The sequence below is a fragment of the Fusarium pseudograminearum genome, chromosome 2, assembly GCF_000303195.2.
Source record: "Fusarium pseudograminearum CS3096 chromosome 2, whole genome shotgun sequence".
Taxonomy (NCBI): domain Eukaryota; kingdom Fungi; phylum Ascomycota; class Sordariomycetes; order Hypocreales; family Nectriaceae; genus Fusarium; species Fusarium pseudograminearum.
Window position 1 is genome coordinate 8,543,791 of NC_031952.1, and position 13,372 is coordinate 8,557,162.

The 13,372-nt window shown below is 45.4% G+C and overlaps 4 protein-coding genes across 4 annotated transcripts; all 4 read right to left on the minus strand.

The window, feature by feature from the left end:
- Nucleotides 1–381: 381 nt before the first annotated feature.
- FPSE_08080 (uncharacterized protein) lies at nt 382–1,316 on the minus strand (the record flags this gene model as incomplete). The annotated part of the gene is made up of 3 exons (XM_009261198.1): nt 382–432; nt 494–1,235; nt 1,303–1,316. The coding sequence occupies 3 exons, from the start codon at nt 1,314–1,316 to the stop codon at nt 382–384; spliced, it is 807 nt and encodes a 268-aa protein (XP_009259473.1).
- An 860-nt stretch (nt 1,317–2,176) lies between these two features.
- Nucleotides 2,177–2,562, minus strand: FPSE_08081 (uncharacterized protein; the record flags this gene model as incomplete). The annotated part of the gene is made up of 2 exons (XM_009261199.1): nt 2,177–2,353; nt 2,449–2,562. 2 exons carry the CDS (start codon nt 2,560–2,562, stop codon nt 2,177–2,179), a joined length of 291 nt encoding a protein of 96 aa, XP_009259474.1.
- A 2,156-nt stretch (nt 2,563–4,718) lies between these two features.
- On the minus strand, nt 4,719–6,295 carry FPSE_08082 (uncharacterized protein; the record flags this gene model as incomplete). Its single annotated transcript, XM_009261200.1, has 3 exons — nt 4,719–5,274; nt 5,332–5,964; nt 6,021–6,295. 3 exons carry the CDS (start codon nt 6,293–6,295, stop codon nt 4,719–4,721), a joined length of 1,464 nt encoding a protein of 487 aa, XP_009259475.1.
- Nucleotides 6,296–7,104: 809 nt separating this feature from the next.
- Nucleotides 7,105–10,778, minus strand: FPSE_08083 (uncharacterized protein; the record flags this gene model as incomplete). Its single annotated transcript, XM_009261201.1, has 2 exons — nt 7,105–9,700; nt 9,751–10,778. The coding sequence occupies 2 exons, from the start codon at nt 10,776–10,778 to the stop codon at nt 7,105–7,107; spliced, it is 3,624 nt and encodes a 1,207-aa protein (XP_009259476.1).
- Between the last annotated feature and the right edge of the window lie 2,594 nt (nt 10,779–13,372).

The window sequence follows — 13,372 nt, forward strand, 5'->3', positions numbered from 1 at the left end:
CATGACTTAGTTTTTCGGACTCAATATACCACCTACCACATGTGATTTCGCTCAAAATACGTGTAGCATCACTATGAAACAGATTGTGTCGTTATCCAAGGCTAGACAGTGGGGGTTCTTCTCGTCGATAAACTGCGATGTCTTGGACTGCTTGGTAAAGCCCCGATTCTAAAGAATTAAAATAACAGAGATGGAAAGAAATGAAACGAAGCCTATTGAGGATAATGTATCCCCTCGTTACAGATCCGACTCAACTGCCGTATAGAGATCATTCATCCTAGGATAGTTCAAGAATCGTTCTAGCATGAGGTTGAAAGTACTAGGGTCCTGTAGAAAACTTCGTGGACATTGGCAAAGAGGTAACAATGAGGATCACCGTACTTACGCAAAATGGCTGACTCCTGGCAGAATCGAAAGGTCGGAGCCCCAAATCTAGAGGCGCTTGTTAGTCATCCATTACAAGTCATAAGTCGATCAGTAATTAAATACTTACCCAGCTGCGTAGTTTTTCGGGTGTATCACGAGTCACTGCCTCTTCATAGTCGCCATCAACGATCCAGATCATGGGGGCTTCATCATCATCATATCGCGATGGGATTTTGGCAAATGACGTGGCGTCCCAGTTTGGCTGGGTTGCCCACATGCTGTTCAACTGTTTCGACGCCTTCTCAAATGTAACACTCGAAGGTGCGTTGTGTTCGTGCTCCTTCTCAACTCGTTTCATGTATGCAGTCCATACTGGACTGTCATCAATTGTGGCGTTGATGTTCTGAGGACTATATGTTCCACCAAAGGAGAAAATACGATCGATACGAGAGGTGTAGTTCATGGCAAGGTCAAACGAAATAATTCCTCCATCGGACCATCCAACTGTCGAGAACTTGTCGATTTTCAGATAATCCATCAGAGCGACCACATCCTCCGTCATCAGATCGTATGTCAAGGGCCTGCTGGGATCATCTCCGGATCGACCTTGTGCCCGAGAGTCAATTGTGATAAGTGTGTACAAGCCGTCTTGTAGATTGCGGATCTGATGGCCGTAGTAATCGCTGTTGGCATAGCCGCCATGAAGAAAAACCACAGGGTTGAGGCCTCTGCGTTTACTGGTTTCAAGTGAAGGGCCGAATGTCGCGTACCAAAGGTCAATACCGTTGATATAAGCAGTCCCGTTGAAGTTTGGCTCAGGCAAATGTGGAGTTGGAGGAAAGAGTTTGCCATGGCGCCGTGTAGTTGGACTTGTGTTTGTCGTCTAAAGATGAATCTACAAGATTGGAGAGGGCGAGAGCCAGAGCTCCTAAGTACGACCAAGATAGCATTTTGTTCAATGTCCGTGGATAATAAATCGGGTTGACGCAGAATTGTGGTTGACTACTAGCTTGAGTGAATCACTTGAAGTTTAGATTGTTACTGACAGACGCTCTGCGTTTATAGATGTTCGAATGAGGGGTACGGATTTCCCGACGTTGTACCTAATGATTGTCCCACAGCATTTATGCCGATCACACGGATTCCGACGGAATATCTAGCCTGGAACTCTAAGACAGGGAATATCCGTGCGGCCTCGCTAATGTGTAGACGATCAACATCGTTCAACTTGGTGAAGAAGTGTACCCTCCCAACACATGCAACCCATACATACAACGGAAGCTGAAAGTGGATCGAAGTATCACTGGTAACGCATCAGCGGATCCGATGTTACCAGACCTAGGTTCGGTTGGGTATACTTGAATAGCGATTTCCAATTATGAACACTCAAGAGTACAATTTCGATACTACAATACGCCAAGTCAGTTTTGTCTACAATATTAACCTCCACATAAAGCAAACGCTGCTTGCAGTAGGCGCTTAAACCCTAGTTACAGACTATTAAATATCTTAAGCACTAGGAATGGTATAGCTACATTAGATCCCAGTATCCCTTCCCATATAAGCAAGACTAAATATTGCAAGTTGATACAGTTCATTAGGATCACTGTAAATTTAATCTTGGACAGTATTGTTAGTAGCATAATTCAGTTTCACTCTACGATGTAGGTCTTGTGCACTTGATCCCAAATTCGTATTGTATTGCCTATAATAGAAATGCCTTCGGTCTCACATGTCTCTCGAAATGTCGAATGTGCACATGTGATTCTGATACAGTCCAGCTATCCGCATGAACAGAAGCCGAAGTCGCTTAGGTCCAGCACTGTCCAGAGCCAGGGCCGGGCTGACACTGCATGCGTCCACCACCACAAGACCAGCAGCCGTAGTCTCCAGCACACTGGCACTTTCCTGGGGAACAGTCGGCGTGAGGAGAGTAGCAGGGGAAGCAGTCGCAACGGGCCTCGAGACCACGGAGGGCGAGAAGAGGCTAAAGAGGTTGATGTTAGCTTTATGGGTTGAGAGGCAACGATGTGATCATGACGAATGAGGGAGAGAACAACGTGAAGTTGGAAGTTTACATACCTTGTCGATACCAGTGTAGGTGAAGCCACCGTCTTCAATGGTGGTAGTGTCGACAGCTGGGGTAGCTGAGACTCCAAGGGAGAGAAGGAGAGAGACGACGAAAGAGGCCTTCATATTGATTGATTGGTATCGGGTAAGTAGTTGAGATTGGAATGTGATTGTGAGTGATGAGGTTGTCAAGTAGAGTGCGATGTTCCAGGTTCTTATAGAAATCCGCTGCACAGCATTTATTCTATTTGGCTGTAAGACGAAGACGGCGAACAGCATACCTTACTCACGGCTAAGTTTATCCCTCGGTGAGACTCTCATGACGGTGCTATGCCGTGTTTACCTCCTCGCCGTACACGTTGCCTCATGCATTGGAATCCTTTTCGATCGTCGGTCGAGTATATTTGGAGTTTACCTCCTCGCCGTCTGTGTTACTTCATGCATTGGAATCCTTCCGGATCGTCGCTTTAGTATAGTGGACAAGGGACATCAGCCGGGACAGTCGGACGTTGTTGTAATTGGTTCTTCCATTTATGGAACCTCTCGTTCTCGCATAGGACGTTGTTACATAGGGCGGCCGGTGGATCCGGGTGTCTCATAAGAGAGGGGAAGGCAACAGCGACAGCTACTATTCTAGAACTGACATTCGAGTAATTGGTCTAAGTACAGACAGTCTCTACAGTAATCGCTATAGATATGTTCATACGCGCCAAGGTAAAAGATGCTAATATTCTGTGTAATATCATCTTGCTGTCTGCAATACTATCGCATGGGTAGTATAGGATACATCATTTGCCACTCGAATATATTCGCTGGCTAGTTAGTTATGTACTCCTTGCGCTTTTTTCACTACTATATCCAATGATCTCGTCCAATAGTCAAGGATCGTCATTGCTTATTTGCATATGCAAGGTAGTCCAGCGGCTGTGCGGCTTACTTTCTTGCCTAACTGCAGATGTGATAGGTTCTATCGGATCCATACAGCGCACAGATACAAAAGTCCGAAAGTTTAGGGATCCTGCTTCGTGTTCAGCCCAGCAGGGCGCATACATAACTCCACTGGTGCATATTACCCGAAACATTAGCGCTTACATGAGATTCCTTCCTCGGGGGCTGTAGGATTACCTTCCTAATGAAAATAGCTAAGGCGAGGTCAAGCTCAGTGGTCAGACTTGATTGCGGTGTGTGCCAGCCTCATTCTCTCATGTGAAGTGCCGATGTGCCTAGGTTTATACTAATTGATCTGCCGGTTAGTGGCTTGGCTATTGAAGAGAGGAAATATGATAGTATGAGTGGATAAGCCGAAGTCCCTATGCCATCGCCCTTTTTTACCTCCCCTGCCAAGGATGTATTCCGTTACTAAATCTTTCCATCTTGAAGATCAAATATTAATATCTGTTGTTTGTCTGGCGTGAGGTCTTTAATTGCTATCTTTTATTTTGACGTGATACCCCGAACAAACAAACACCGTTTCGCTAGGTTAAACTCAGCATCAAACTGTACGGATTTGACTTGAAAGCAACCTTCTGGTCTTGCCACTTTGGATGTCGTAAAAAGAACCCCCGAGTTCGAAAGCAATTAGCCGGACTGCTACCTACCTATTTGGACATATTAGCGCTCTAAATGAGCTCATTGTTGGAAAACGAACGAGTAGGATCGTAAACAACGCATAGTCGACATGCTCTGCTCATTGACTTCGTTATCGATGTTCCTCCCAAGATATAGCCATACACTTACTTGGTGAGATCTAAAGCTCTGGGATGAAGTTCCCACAATGAGATTCGGAGGGTTTTGATCCGCTTGGCTCTGGAGATCCACAGTTCCACACATCGTCGACACTCGGACTATTTGTTCATGATGGGTTTAGCTTGACTCTTTCCGCGGGGTAAGTCAGCGGCAGAATTGAGCATTTTATACCATTTTGGACGGGGACTTTTGAATCAAGTTAGCTCCAACTGACTTGTGGGTCGAGAGAAAGCAGATAAGACGGAACTCTTTGAGACTGAATTATGGAGTTACAGTAGCTCTACTTTGCTTGATGGCGAAGTCCGAGCGTCCGATGACCGAGCGTCCGAGAGTCCGTGGCAGAGTACCAAGTTTCGTTCCAGGGTAAATAGACAGCCCCTGACACCCAACTACCAAGGAAAGCAGTGTAAAGGAAGCAATAAAACCCAGCCACTATAATTGTAGAATAAACTGCCTGTGCCTCTTTCGAGTTTGGTCTTCGCTATGGCAGGTAAATAATCTACATCTATCTTTCTTGAAGAGGGAATCGGTTGCCGTTACAGACTGGCTCTCGGAACCTTCGAATGCTCACGCAACACATCGTAGGCAGCCTTCTTTCCTTGCTCAAGTGCACCATCGATGAAGCCACGCCAGCCGTCAGCTGTATCTGCACTTGCAAACATAACGCGGCCATGTGGAAGCTGCAGCTCTTGGAGGTACACTGTGCTGGATGACGGACCCCAACAAGCCCACGTTCCCCTAGAGAAGGGATCCTTCACCCAGTCATGTGACAGATAACCATCAACTTCGTTATCTGCACCAATGTGTTCATCGAAAGCCTTAATCACCTCGTCGCTATCCTCGATGTTGGAAATGCCGCCATTGAGTCCGAAGCCAATGCAGTATGTTCCGTCACTTTCTTTCTTTGTCCCATTGTGGTCTGTGTAAGCGAAACAGAAAGGTGTAGGTGGGAGTGCTTGATAGAACCATGGAGAAGTGATATGTCGAAGCTTGTAATGAATCTTGGCGCCCCCAGTGATGTGACCCTTGTTGATTGCCTGCTGTTTAAGCGAACTTAGAGGCGGCTCAAATGCAATGGTCTTCAGGACATTCCTTTTTAAGACAGATAGTCAGCGCAGCTGGAAGGTGTCAACATGATGGATTACTTACAATGGTATGGTGCACACAACACGGCCCGCGGATAAAGAACGCCCATCTTTGGTAGTGATGATAGCCTTGCCTGGGGTTTGGCTGATCTGGGTGACCTCTGTGCCGAAAAGAGCTGCGCCGCAGTAATCCTGAAATATGGCTTTGGCAAAGGACGTCATTCCACCGTTTCCAAGCTTGTACAAACCGGCCTCTTCGAATAACTGCGTCAACGAATGGCCACCAAGAGCGTACCACCGGAGGGCCTCGGTGAAGCCGATCTCGTTCGACGGGGAGGTACCGAACGTGTTTGTGAGGCCTTGAAAATATGCCTTAGTCTCGTCTGTCTCATCCCCAATGGCATCAAGTCTGTGGCGGACACTGAGATGGTCGTATTTGCGCCAAGGTGCCAGGCGGGTTGGGTCATGCGGATATGGCATGAGCTCTTTGCTGGTGTACCCATCGATGGAAAAGACTTTTCTGGCAAGTCTCTCAGCGGCTTCCATAACATCTTCCATAGCCTTCGGTTCAAGAACTGATTTAGTACCGGCCTGTTTCTGCCAATAGGTGACCTCAGGCTTCAGAGTTCCATTTGAAGTCTTGAGATTACGGTGAAGATTGTAGCGTGTGAGTTCAGCGTAAAGATGTGGCTGGTTCCTGTAATGCAAAGTCTTTGTATCAGCATGTTTCTTTTGTTAGGTCTGTCATCATACCAGTGGACCCAGGTGCCGCCCATCTCAAAATCCTCTCCAAAAGCTCGAGCGGTCCAAGTGCGTCCTCCAATGCGATCTCGAGCCTCGATTATCAGAACCTTGAGACCCTTGGCAGCGAGTTCTCGTGCAGCAACGAGGCCAGCAAAACCAGCACCGATAACAATAACATCGTAGGTACTTTCGATATGATTGCTGCTGGAAACAACAGCTTGGGTCTCCAGACCACGCTCCGTGTGGGATTGCCACCAGAGATATCCTTCCTGTGTTCTAGGCATTCTTTTTATACAACGATGGGAACAGGAAGTATAATAGTGAGAAAGTCAAATATTATTTGGCGTCAATCTTCACAATCAAGGGTTAATAAAGTCCTGAGTGATGGAGCTTATATAACGACTTGTGCATGGGAGGCCTGCGCTTTATAAGAACTCTTTTTCGAAGTAAAGGATCAAGGTCTGTGGGCTTGTGTTTTGGGAATTTCCCCTTTATCTACTTGAATAAGTATAATTAGGCGTATATTACTAGAATTAGGAAGGCTATTTGTAAAAAATAAACGGGTCTCGAGATGCTGTAACGATAAATGTTAGCATACCTGATAACAAATCCAACGAAGAAAGTCCGAAATACCGTCATTGTCCGAATGGAACTATTTCTTAAATCTGACCAATAACCTAACCCTGTTCGACACTGTGGGGAAGTATATGATAGATGCTGGATGGGTAGTGAGGGGCAGATATAAAGCTAGGCGAGTCAGGGTAGTCTTGGCTGTATCCTAAATACAACCTCATATGCATGTTCTTAGCCACCCAGAAGATCATGGACTGCCTGGATATGAAGTCTTGATGAAACAGGTAGACTGGCCAAAAGTTGGTTTGTTCAACTCATTCGTTACTGCAATCACTGTCTTGACAGGCAATGAATTAGTTAGAAGTTCTGTCTAAAGACTAAGTAGATCTAGTTGAGAGAAATTCAAATGCTAATGTAAAATATCAGTAGTAATGGCAGATGGAAAAGCCTGTGCACTCAAACTCGAATAAGAAATACCCCAGATCTTGTAGTCAATTTCCAGATCGAACCCCAATAACCATTAAAGCCAAGTCCACTCATGTAAGCAAACATGACTCTTGTTGACGTCCGGTAGATTGTACCCAATTGTCTCTAGAACCGGGGTGACATGCGTAAACCTTCCCAAAGCGGTCGCCTTGAAGTTGCTGTGCTCTTCATGAGGAAACGTAGCCATGTAATCCAATTGCGTGATTGAGTCCACTGGGTCATCTTTTATATCCTCGTTGGTTGTTATGAAGAAGAAGTCGGTCTCTTCTTCGCCGTACTCACGACCGTTGTTGGCGAGTAGAACACGCATAAAAGGATCATCCTTCATCATATGCTCGACGTTTTGCAAGATGTGCCTCCTTTCCAATAGCTGACGAAGTAACCATGCATCGTTTACTTCAATGTAAATTGTTTCAGCCTGCTGATGAGATCGTCCTTGCGGTTCCAAGCTTGTGTACCCCAGATCGGACTGGTGGTCGTGTAGGTCCTTTACAACATGGAACCTCAGCCTCTGCGGCCTTGCAAGTAGATATTTTGGTCCTGGCACTTCGGCCATAACTCCAAGTTTGACAAACAGGCCTAAAATCTCTCCAAACAACTGTTTGCTATCATTATCCATAGATTGTTGGTTATACCATGAAAGTTCGTGCAACAGGAAGCAGCGCCAAGCCCACATGATTTGCAAAATTGGAACTTTCTCAACTGATGGGCCTTCATTTTTCCTACCATGTACCGTTGACTGATACCTCAAGATGTCCCGGATCACTTCGAAGCGTTTGTAGGAACCACTATAGTATTGACTCAAAGTCACGTCCGACTCACACGCACCGATGAGAGCATAAGCTGAGGCTTCAAGACTATAAGTGCAAGACTTGAGAAAGCTTTCAACATATTCATAGCAGTAAAAGTGAGAAATTTGGAAGAGGAAAAAGTTCTCGTAGCTCACGGAACGAGGCGGACGCACAAGTCCTCGTGACTTGTTGATAGAACAAGCGTGAACTAGAGATAGTACATCATGAGAGTCACGGTAGAACATCTCACCGAGTGGATTGTTATGAGAGTCCACAATATCCCCAAAAAGAAACAGGAGAGGGTGGATACTGTGGCGGGTGACTGAACGGAGGACAAGGTGTACCTTGACATACATCATGAGTATGTCTTTGGTGCCCATTGCATATTTTCCGAAGAGTTGTTTCCCTTCCTCGCTCTCTAAGAAGTCGATGGCGGTTTTGTGTATGAAGTCGACTGATTTTGCTACCCATGGTATGATCTTGCTGTCACCTTCTGAGGTCAATGCGTGACCGAACCAATCTTCCTCAGTTTTTGTCTCTAAGAGTCCGGCAGAGATCGAAAAAAAGGTATTTTCAGTAGTCCTACAGAGCTTCACCCATTCGTCTGCGCAAGGGGTATGCTCTGGCGTTGTGAAAGCATCTAGGACATTCTCATTCGCTGCCAGAGAGAGCATAGCGATGTCGCATCGCACTCTCGCGGGTTTCTTCAGAATGTATTGAAAGTATCGTGCGGCTTTCTTGATATACCTTTCGTCATTATCACCAAATCTCGATAGCATGTTCCGATAAAGACTCATGAGATCACTTGGTAGCTCGTCAACACGATCGATTATATCATCCCAGGTTTCGCAGAATTCGTCAACTCCATGTTTTATCTGCTTCAAAACCATGTAGACCCATATGAAAACGCCCTCTGCTCTCTCTGAGATTTGGTAGGTAACCATCTCAAATTTCTCGTCGTCCAACTCGAGATCTAACTCCTTAAGTTTATCGATTGTGTACTTTCGGATATCATTCAAGGTAAGATCTTGCATCCGGAGGCTTGGCTGAGATTTGAATCTGGCGACGAAGATATTCTCAGGACGACTGGACACACAGACCTTCACTCGGTCCAGTTTGGCCAGGGCATCCAAAACTTGAAATACTTGGTTCATACCATCATGGGGCTTGGACATTTCGTCTAATCCATCGATAAGGATAAGATATGGGTGAGTTGAGCGATTGAGAATATTGAAAAGTAAATTCTCCACATCTTCTGTATCCCAGTCCGTTGCATAATTTTTGTAACTAAAGGTTCGTGTTTCACGCAACAGGCGCATGGCGATGGCTTTCTCATCGTGCAAGATTTGATGAACGAGTGAGCAAATCATCCCCTTGAAACTGCTTTGGTCGTCGCTACCGGGTTTCCAAAGGTAGTGTGAGATAATACGGCATCGTGGCTGCCATTTCTGAAGCATTACCTGAGTCCGCTCATCCCTCTCGAGAAACTTCATGAAGTAGCTTTTGCCTGAGCCGGGCTTTCCACTGACCCAGTAGAGACCTCTGATATCATCTTGTAGCCAATTGGCGAGACTGGGTACTTCAACTCGTCGATGAATGCTTTTCTGTTGCAGGTTGTCCATCTCTTCTGAATATCCGTTTTCTATGCTTGACGTGGTGTCGCTCCAGAGATCATCAGAACTGTTGACGTCGTCTATTGAGCGGTGGTCTTCAAGTTCCTCGTCCCCGAAGACCCATTCGAACGTGTTGCGATGCCTTTTGTGAATTGAGGTCTTCCTGTCATTCATTCGATCATATGTAAAACTTTTCAGAAATCCGTTGTAGGTCCCATTATCCAATCTACCGTCTGGTTAGTCTCCAGATATACAAATGTACCCAGTTCCACTTACCCAAGTTTATCTCTGATGCCATTCCATATTTCGGCGTCTGACCGGTGCTCCTGACGAATATCACTGAGTGATTTAAGGAGTATTTCAATAGAGACGATGTCGTCTGAGGGTGCAGTTCTTTTCAGTCTTGATGATCCGGCTCTTGAACTTCCCAGAGATCTGTCACCTGATATGACTGGAATCTCGGGTGTAATCTTCACAAGGTCGTCCAGGTCGTCTAGGGTATCATCAGCATCATGTCCAGCAATCTTTCTGACAGTGTGCGGAAGTGGGCTTGTCTGGTCGCCGATCCCTGATTTTCCTTCCAGTGTTTCTTCCATACAGGCAATAGTAATCCAATAGCAAAGAGAAAGGCCGTGCGACATATCAATGATCATCTCGTCCTGTCGAGATAGTGTGCCCGATGACTTTTTGTAGTGCAGTGGATGCGCCAATCGATTGTATAGACTCTCTGCGATGCTGGTGACTTGAATCTCAAATAGCACTTCGTAGTAGACAGAAAGGCCTGTGTTGTGCTTATCAGGGCTCATCCGAACTTGGAAGTTCTTGCCTTCATATGCTCCAAACCTGGGCTTCCACAGAACGCCCACGTCACGATCTGTGGAGAAGGTATTGATCCCTTCCACAGAGAAATGATTTTTGATCAATTGATATGATTGATCAAGACCAGAGGGATAGTCCACAATGATCCGAAACCCCACAAGGTCGTGGATACCGTCCAGTATCAGCTTGGGGCTATCGTATGTCGTGCCCCAATGTTGCTCGCGACGGTCGATGGACTTGGAGATAGAATCGTCCTTTTTCAGCCTGCTATACAATGTCGCACGTATCGAGCTCTCTTCAAGCTGGCGGTTTAGGTATTGATTCAATGCTTGGTGCATTGCTTCGTACTCAGGCTTTAGTCTTCGCCAAACATCAAAAAAGACTCGCTTTGCTGACTGTGAAGAGTCTCGCGCCAAAGCATGCTCGACCTCACGAGTGAATTTAGCACCAAGGCTTAATGGCGATGATTCGTGGTCAGAAGCCATTGGAATATCTGAGGCCAATGCAAACGCGCAAACAATTGATAAGAAGAACTGTGAGTTCGATAGTTGGGTTTATGGCGAGGATTATAATACTCCTACGACTGAAGCAGATTTTTACAAAGATAAAAAGAGGGGGATGTAAGATTTGGGTCAAGGAACATAAAACACATCCAACAGCCCACAGAATGCCTTGCCGCAACTGAAATGCAAGCCACGCATACTCATGGGGAAATGATCATCAAAACAACAAAATCAGGCTCCGGACTTTATGCCCAAAATACAGATCATAATCTTGCTATCTTTGTCTGCGGTATTCTATGATATCACACTGCTATTCTATTATTACTGGAGTAATTGTATTGTCAAAGAGATTAATCTTACGTTACTCCTTTTGATACAATTGTACAGACTTCATCTGTTGTTACATGTAATGAATATAGGATCAGGTCAATCTCTCCGCAGGGTCTTTCGGTATCACAGATGTTTCACCGAAAGCACATAGCCGGAAGGTCTCTATATTGAATACGCCCGGCTTGTTGGGGTCCTCATAATCAAGTGTCGTTATACACCGAACACTGGTTGTCTCACAACCCCTCTTTCAGCCCCGAAGGCGTGTCATTTTACATGCACCTCAGCCTAATGGTCAGGGTTAGTAGGCAAGTATTGGTCTACCCATATTTCACCCAAGCCTGAGGTTGGCCCTCAAAGTCCTAGCACAGTTCATTGGCGTTGTTCTTTTTCAACCGTGACACGTTCTCCAAGGATCATCGTACACGCATTGGTCCCCTCTAGACGAGTCGGGAAAAGCAATCAACAATCACCAAGACGCCATCTCAAAACAGCTATCAATCAGACATTGTCAACATCTTCAAAAACTACCAAACAATTGAGGGCACAACGGTAGGTCATTGTGAACGTACTGATCATCTTGAGAGGATTATTCTTTTAGGTCCAACTTCGATAAGGAAGTCTCTGAGGTCGAAATGGTATTCAAAGACACTCTCAGTCATTCCATCTGGCTCTAAAAGATACGGACTGAAGATGCTAAGCGATCACTGAACCGTTGAAATTATGTGAAGGAATTTGGAGGTGAAGATGACCTTTTGGTTGTCTTTTACAGTGGATATAGCGAATTAGAACATAGAGAGAGAAGCCCTCAACCGACATGTTTTGAGAAGCATCATGATATATATATACTTGTGAGTTTTGCCACCTGTTCTTTCAAGGAAATTGTCGCCCCTGCAGCTAGTGTACGGTGTGCAGAAGCGGTGAGGAATTGTATTATAAAGAGGAAATGGGAAGATCCTTGAGGATTGGGAATCACAGAAGTTTGTCCGAGAGGGCGTCTTGGAACCATGGCGGAGCGGCTAAGACAGGGGTGGCTGAGTATTGGAAATGAGAATGGTCCCGTATTCCGCAGCTTAAAAAAGCAATGCATTTCTCCTGTTGCGCTCAGTCGTCCATTTTTCAGGCTGGCAACTACGATAAACTTCCAGGACGTTGGACGAGGGTAGAGTCAGGACTAGGGTCGGTCATTAGGGCGCATCTTGTTAGTCACTTCCCTATATCATCTAGGTTTGCTTGCTGATAGAGAAGAGTCTTCTGCTGACTTACTTAACCCTTTACTAGATTACTATGAGGCCAAGTTACCTCACTATGCCCCTCTTAAATCGCGCATCGCCTTTGTTGGACGACTTCCAAGAAGTCCACGGTGCGTAACGGAAATTATACCTCGAAGGATTTATTCATCACATTCTTTCAACGAGTATTTCTACAAGATTTCAGTGGTTATCATCTACTATGGGACAATAAAAACTCTATTTCTAAGCTTATTGTAAAGGTCTACGTTAGTGTATGTTTATTTCAAGGGTCTATAGGTAGTAGCCGAGAGCTTGCTACTATCAGACTAGCTTTGTGTACCGACCTTCCTATTTGAACAGATTAAATCTTCTCAAGCCTTTCTTATCTAAGCGCTTCGCCAAGCATAATACCCAAATAGGACTCAAACAGCGACCGCAGGGTTTGTGCCGCAGCTGTGCATGACAACCCCCTCAAAAGAATACGGCATATCGACTATGGGATTTTAACCCGTGGTATAAACCTTCTATTATTGTGGATAATCTAGTTTTTGGTTACATGGAAGGATTTCTTTCTATACGGCGATGTCTGCTTGGCGACGTGTTTAACATGGGATATCGTGGAGTACTCACAACTGTTGCATTTTGATCCTCAACTATAACCTTCTATTACTGGATCTTCTAGTTCTTGGCTTCGTATATAGATTTGTTCCTGTACTACGATATCCACTTGAAGAGGTCACTCGACATGGGGTTTGGTGGATTGTGCAGCTGTTGGATCTCAATCCTAGGGTTAGACCTTCTTCTACAGGATAGGTGAGGTCTTGGCTTCACATATGGATATCTTTCTATACGGTGAAAGCTGGAGATATGTCTAACCCTAGGATACTGTGAATTGATAGGAAATAGAAAATCTATAAATCTGGCTGAATCACCCACTATCTTCTCTCTTCATCGCAAGCAAACTCAACAATCACTGGCAAACAGTCTCTCAGCAGTTCTACTTACATCATCCCCTTC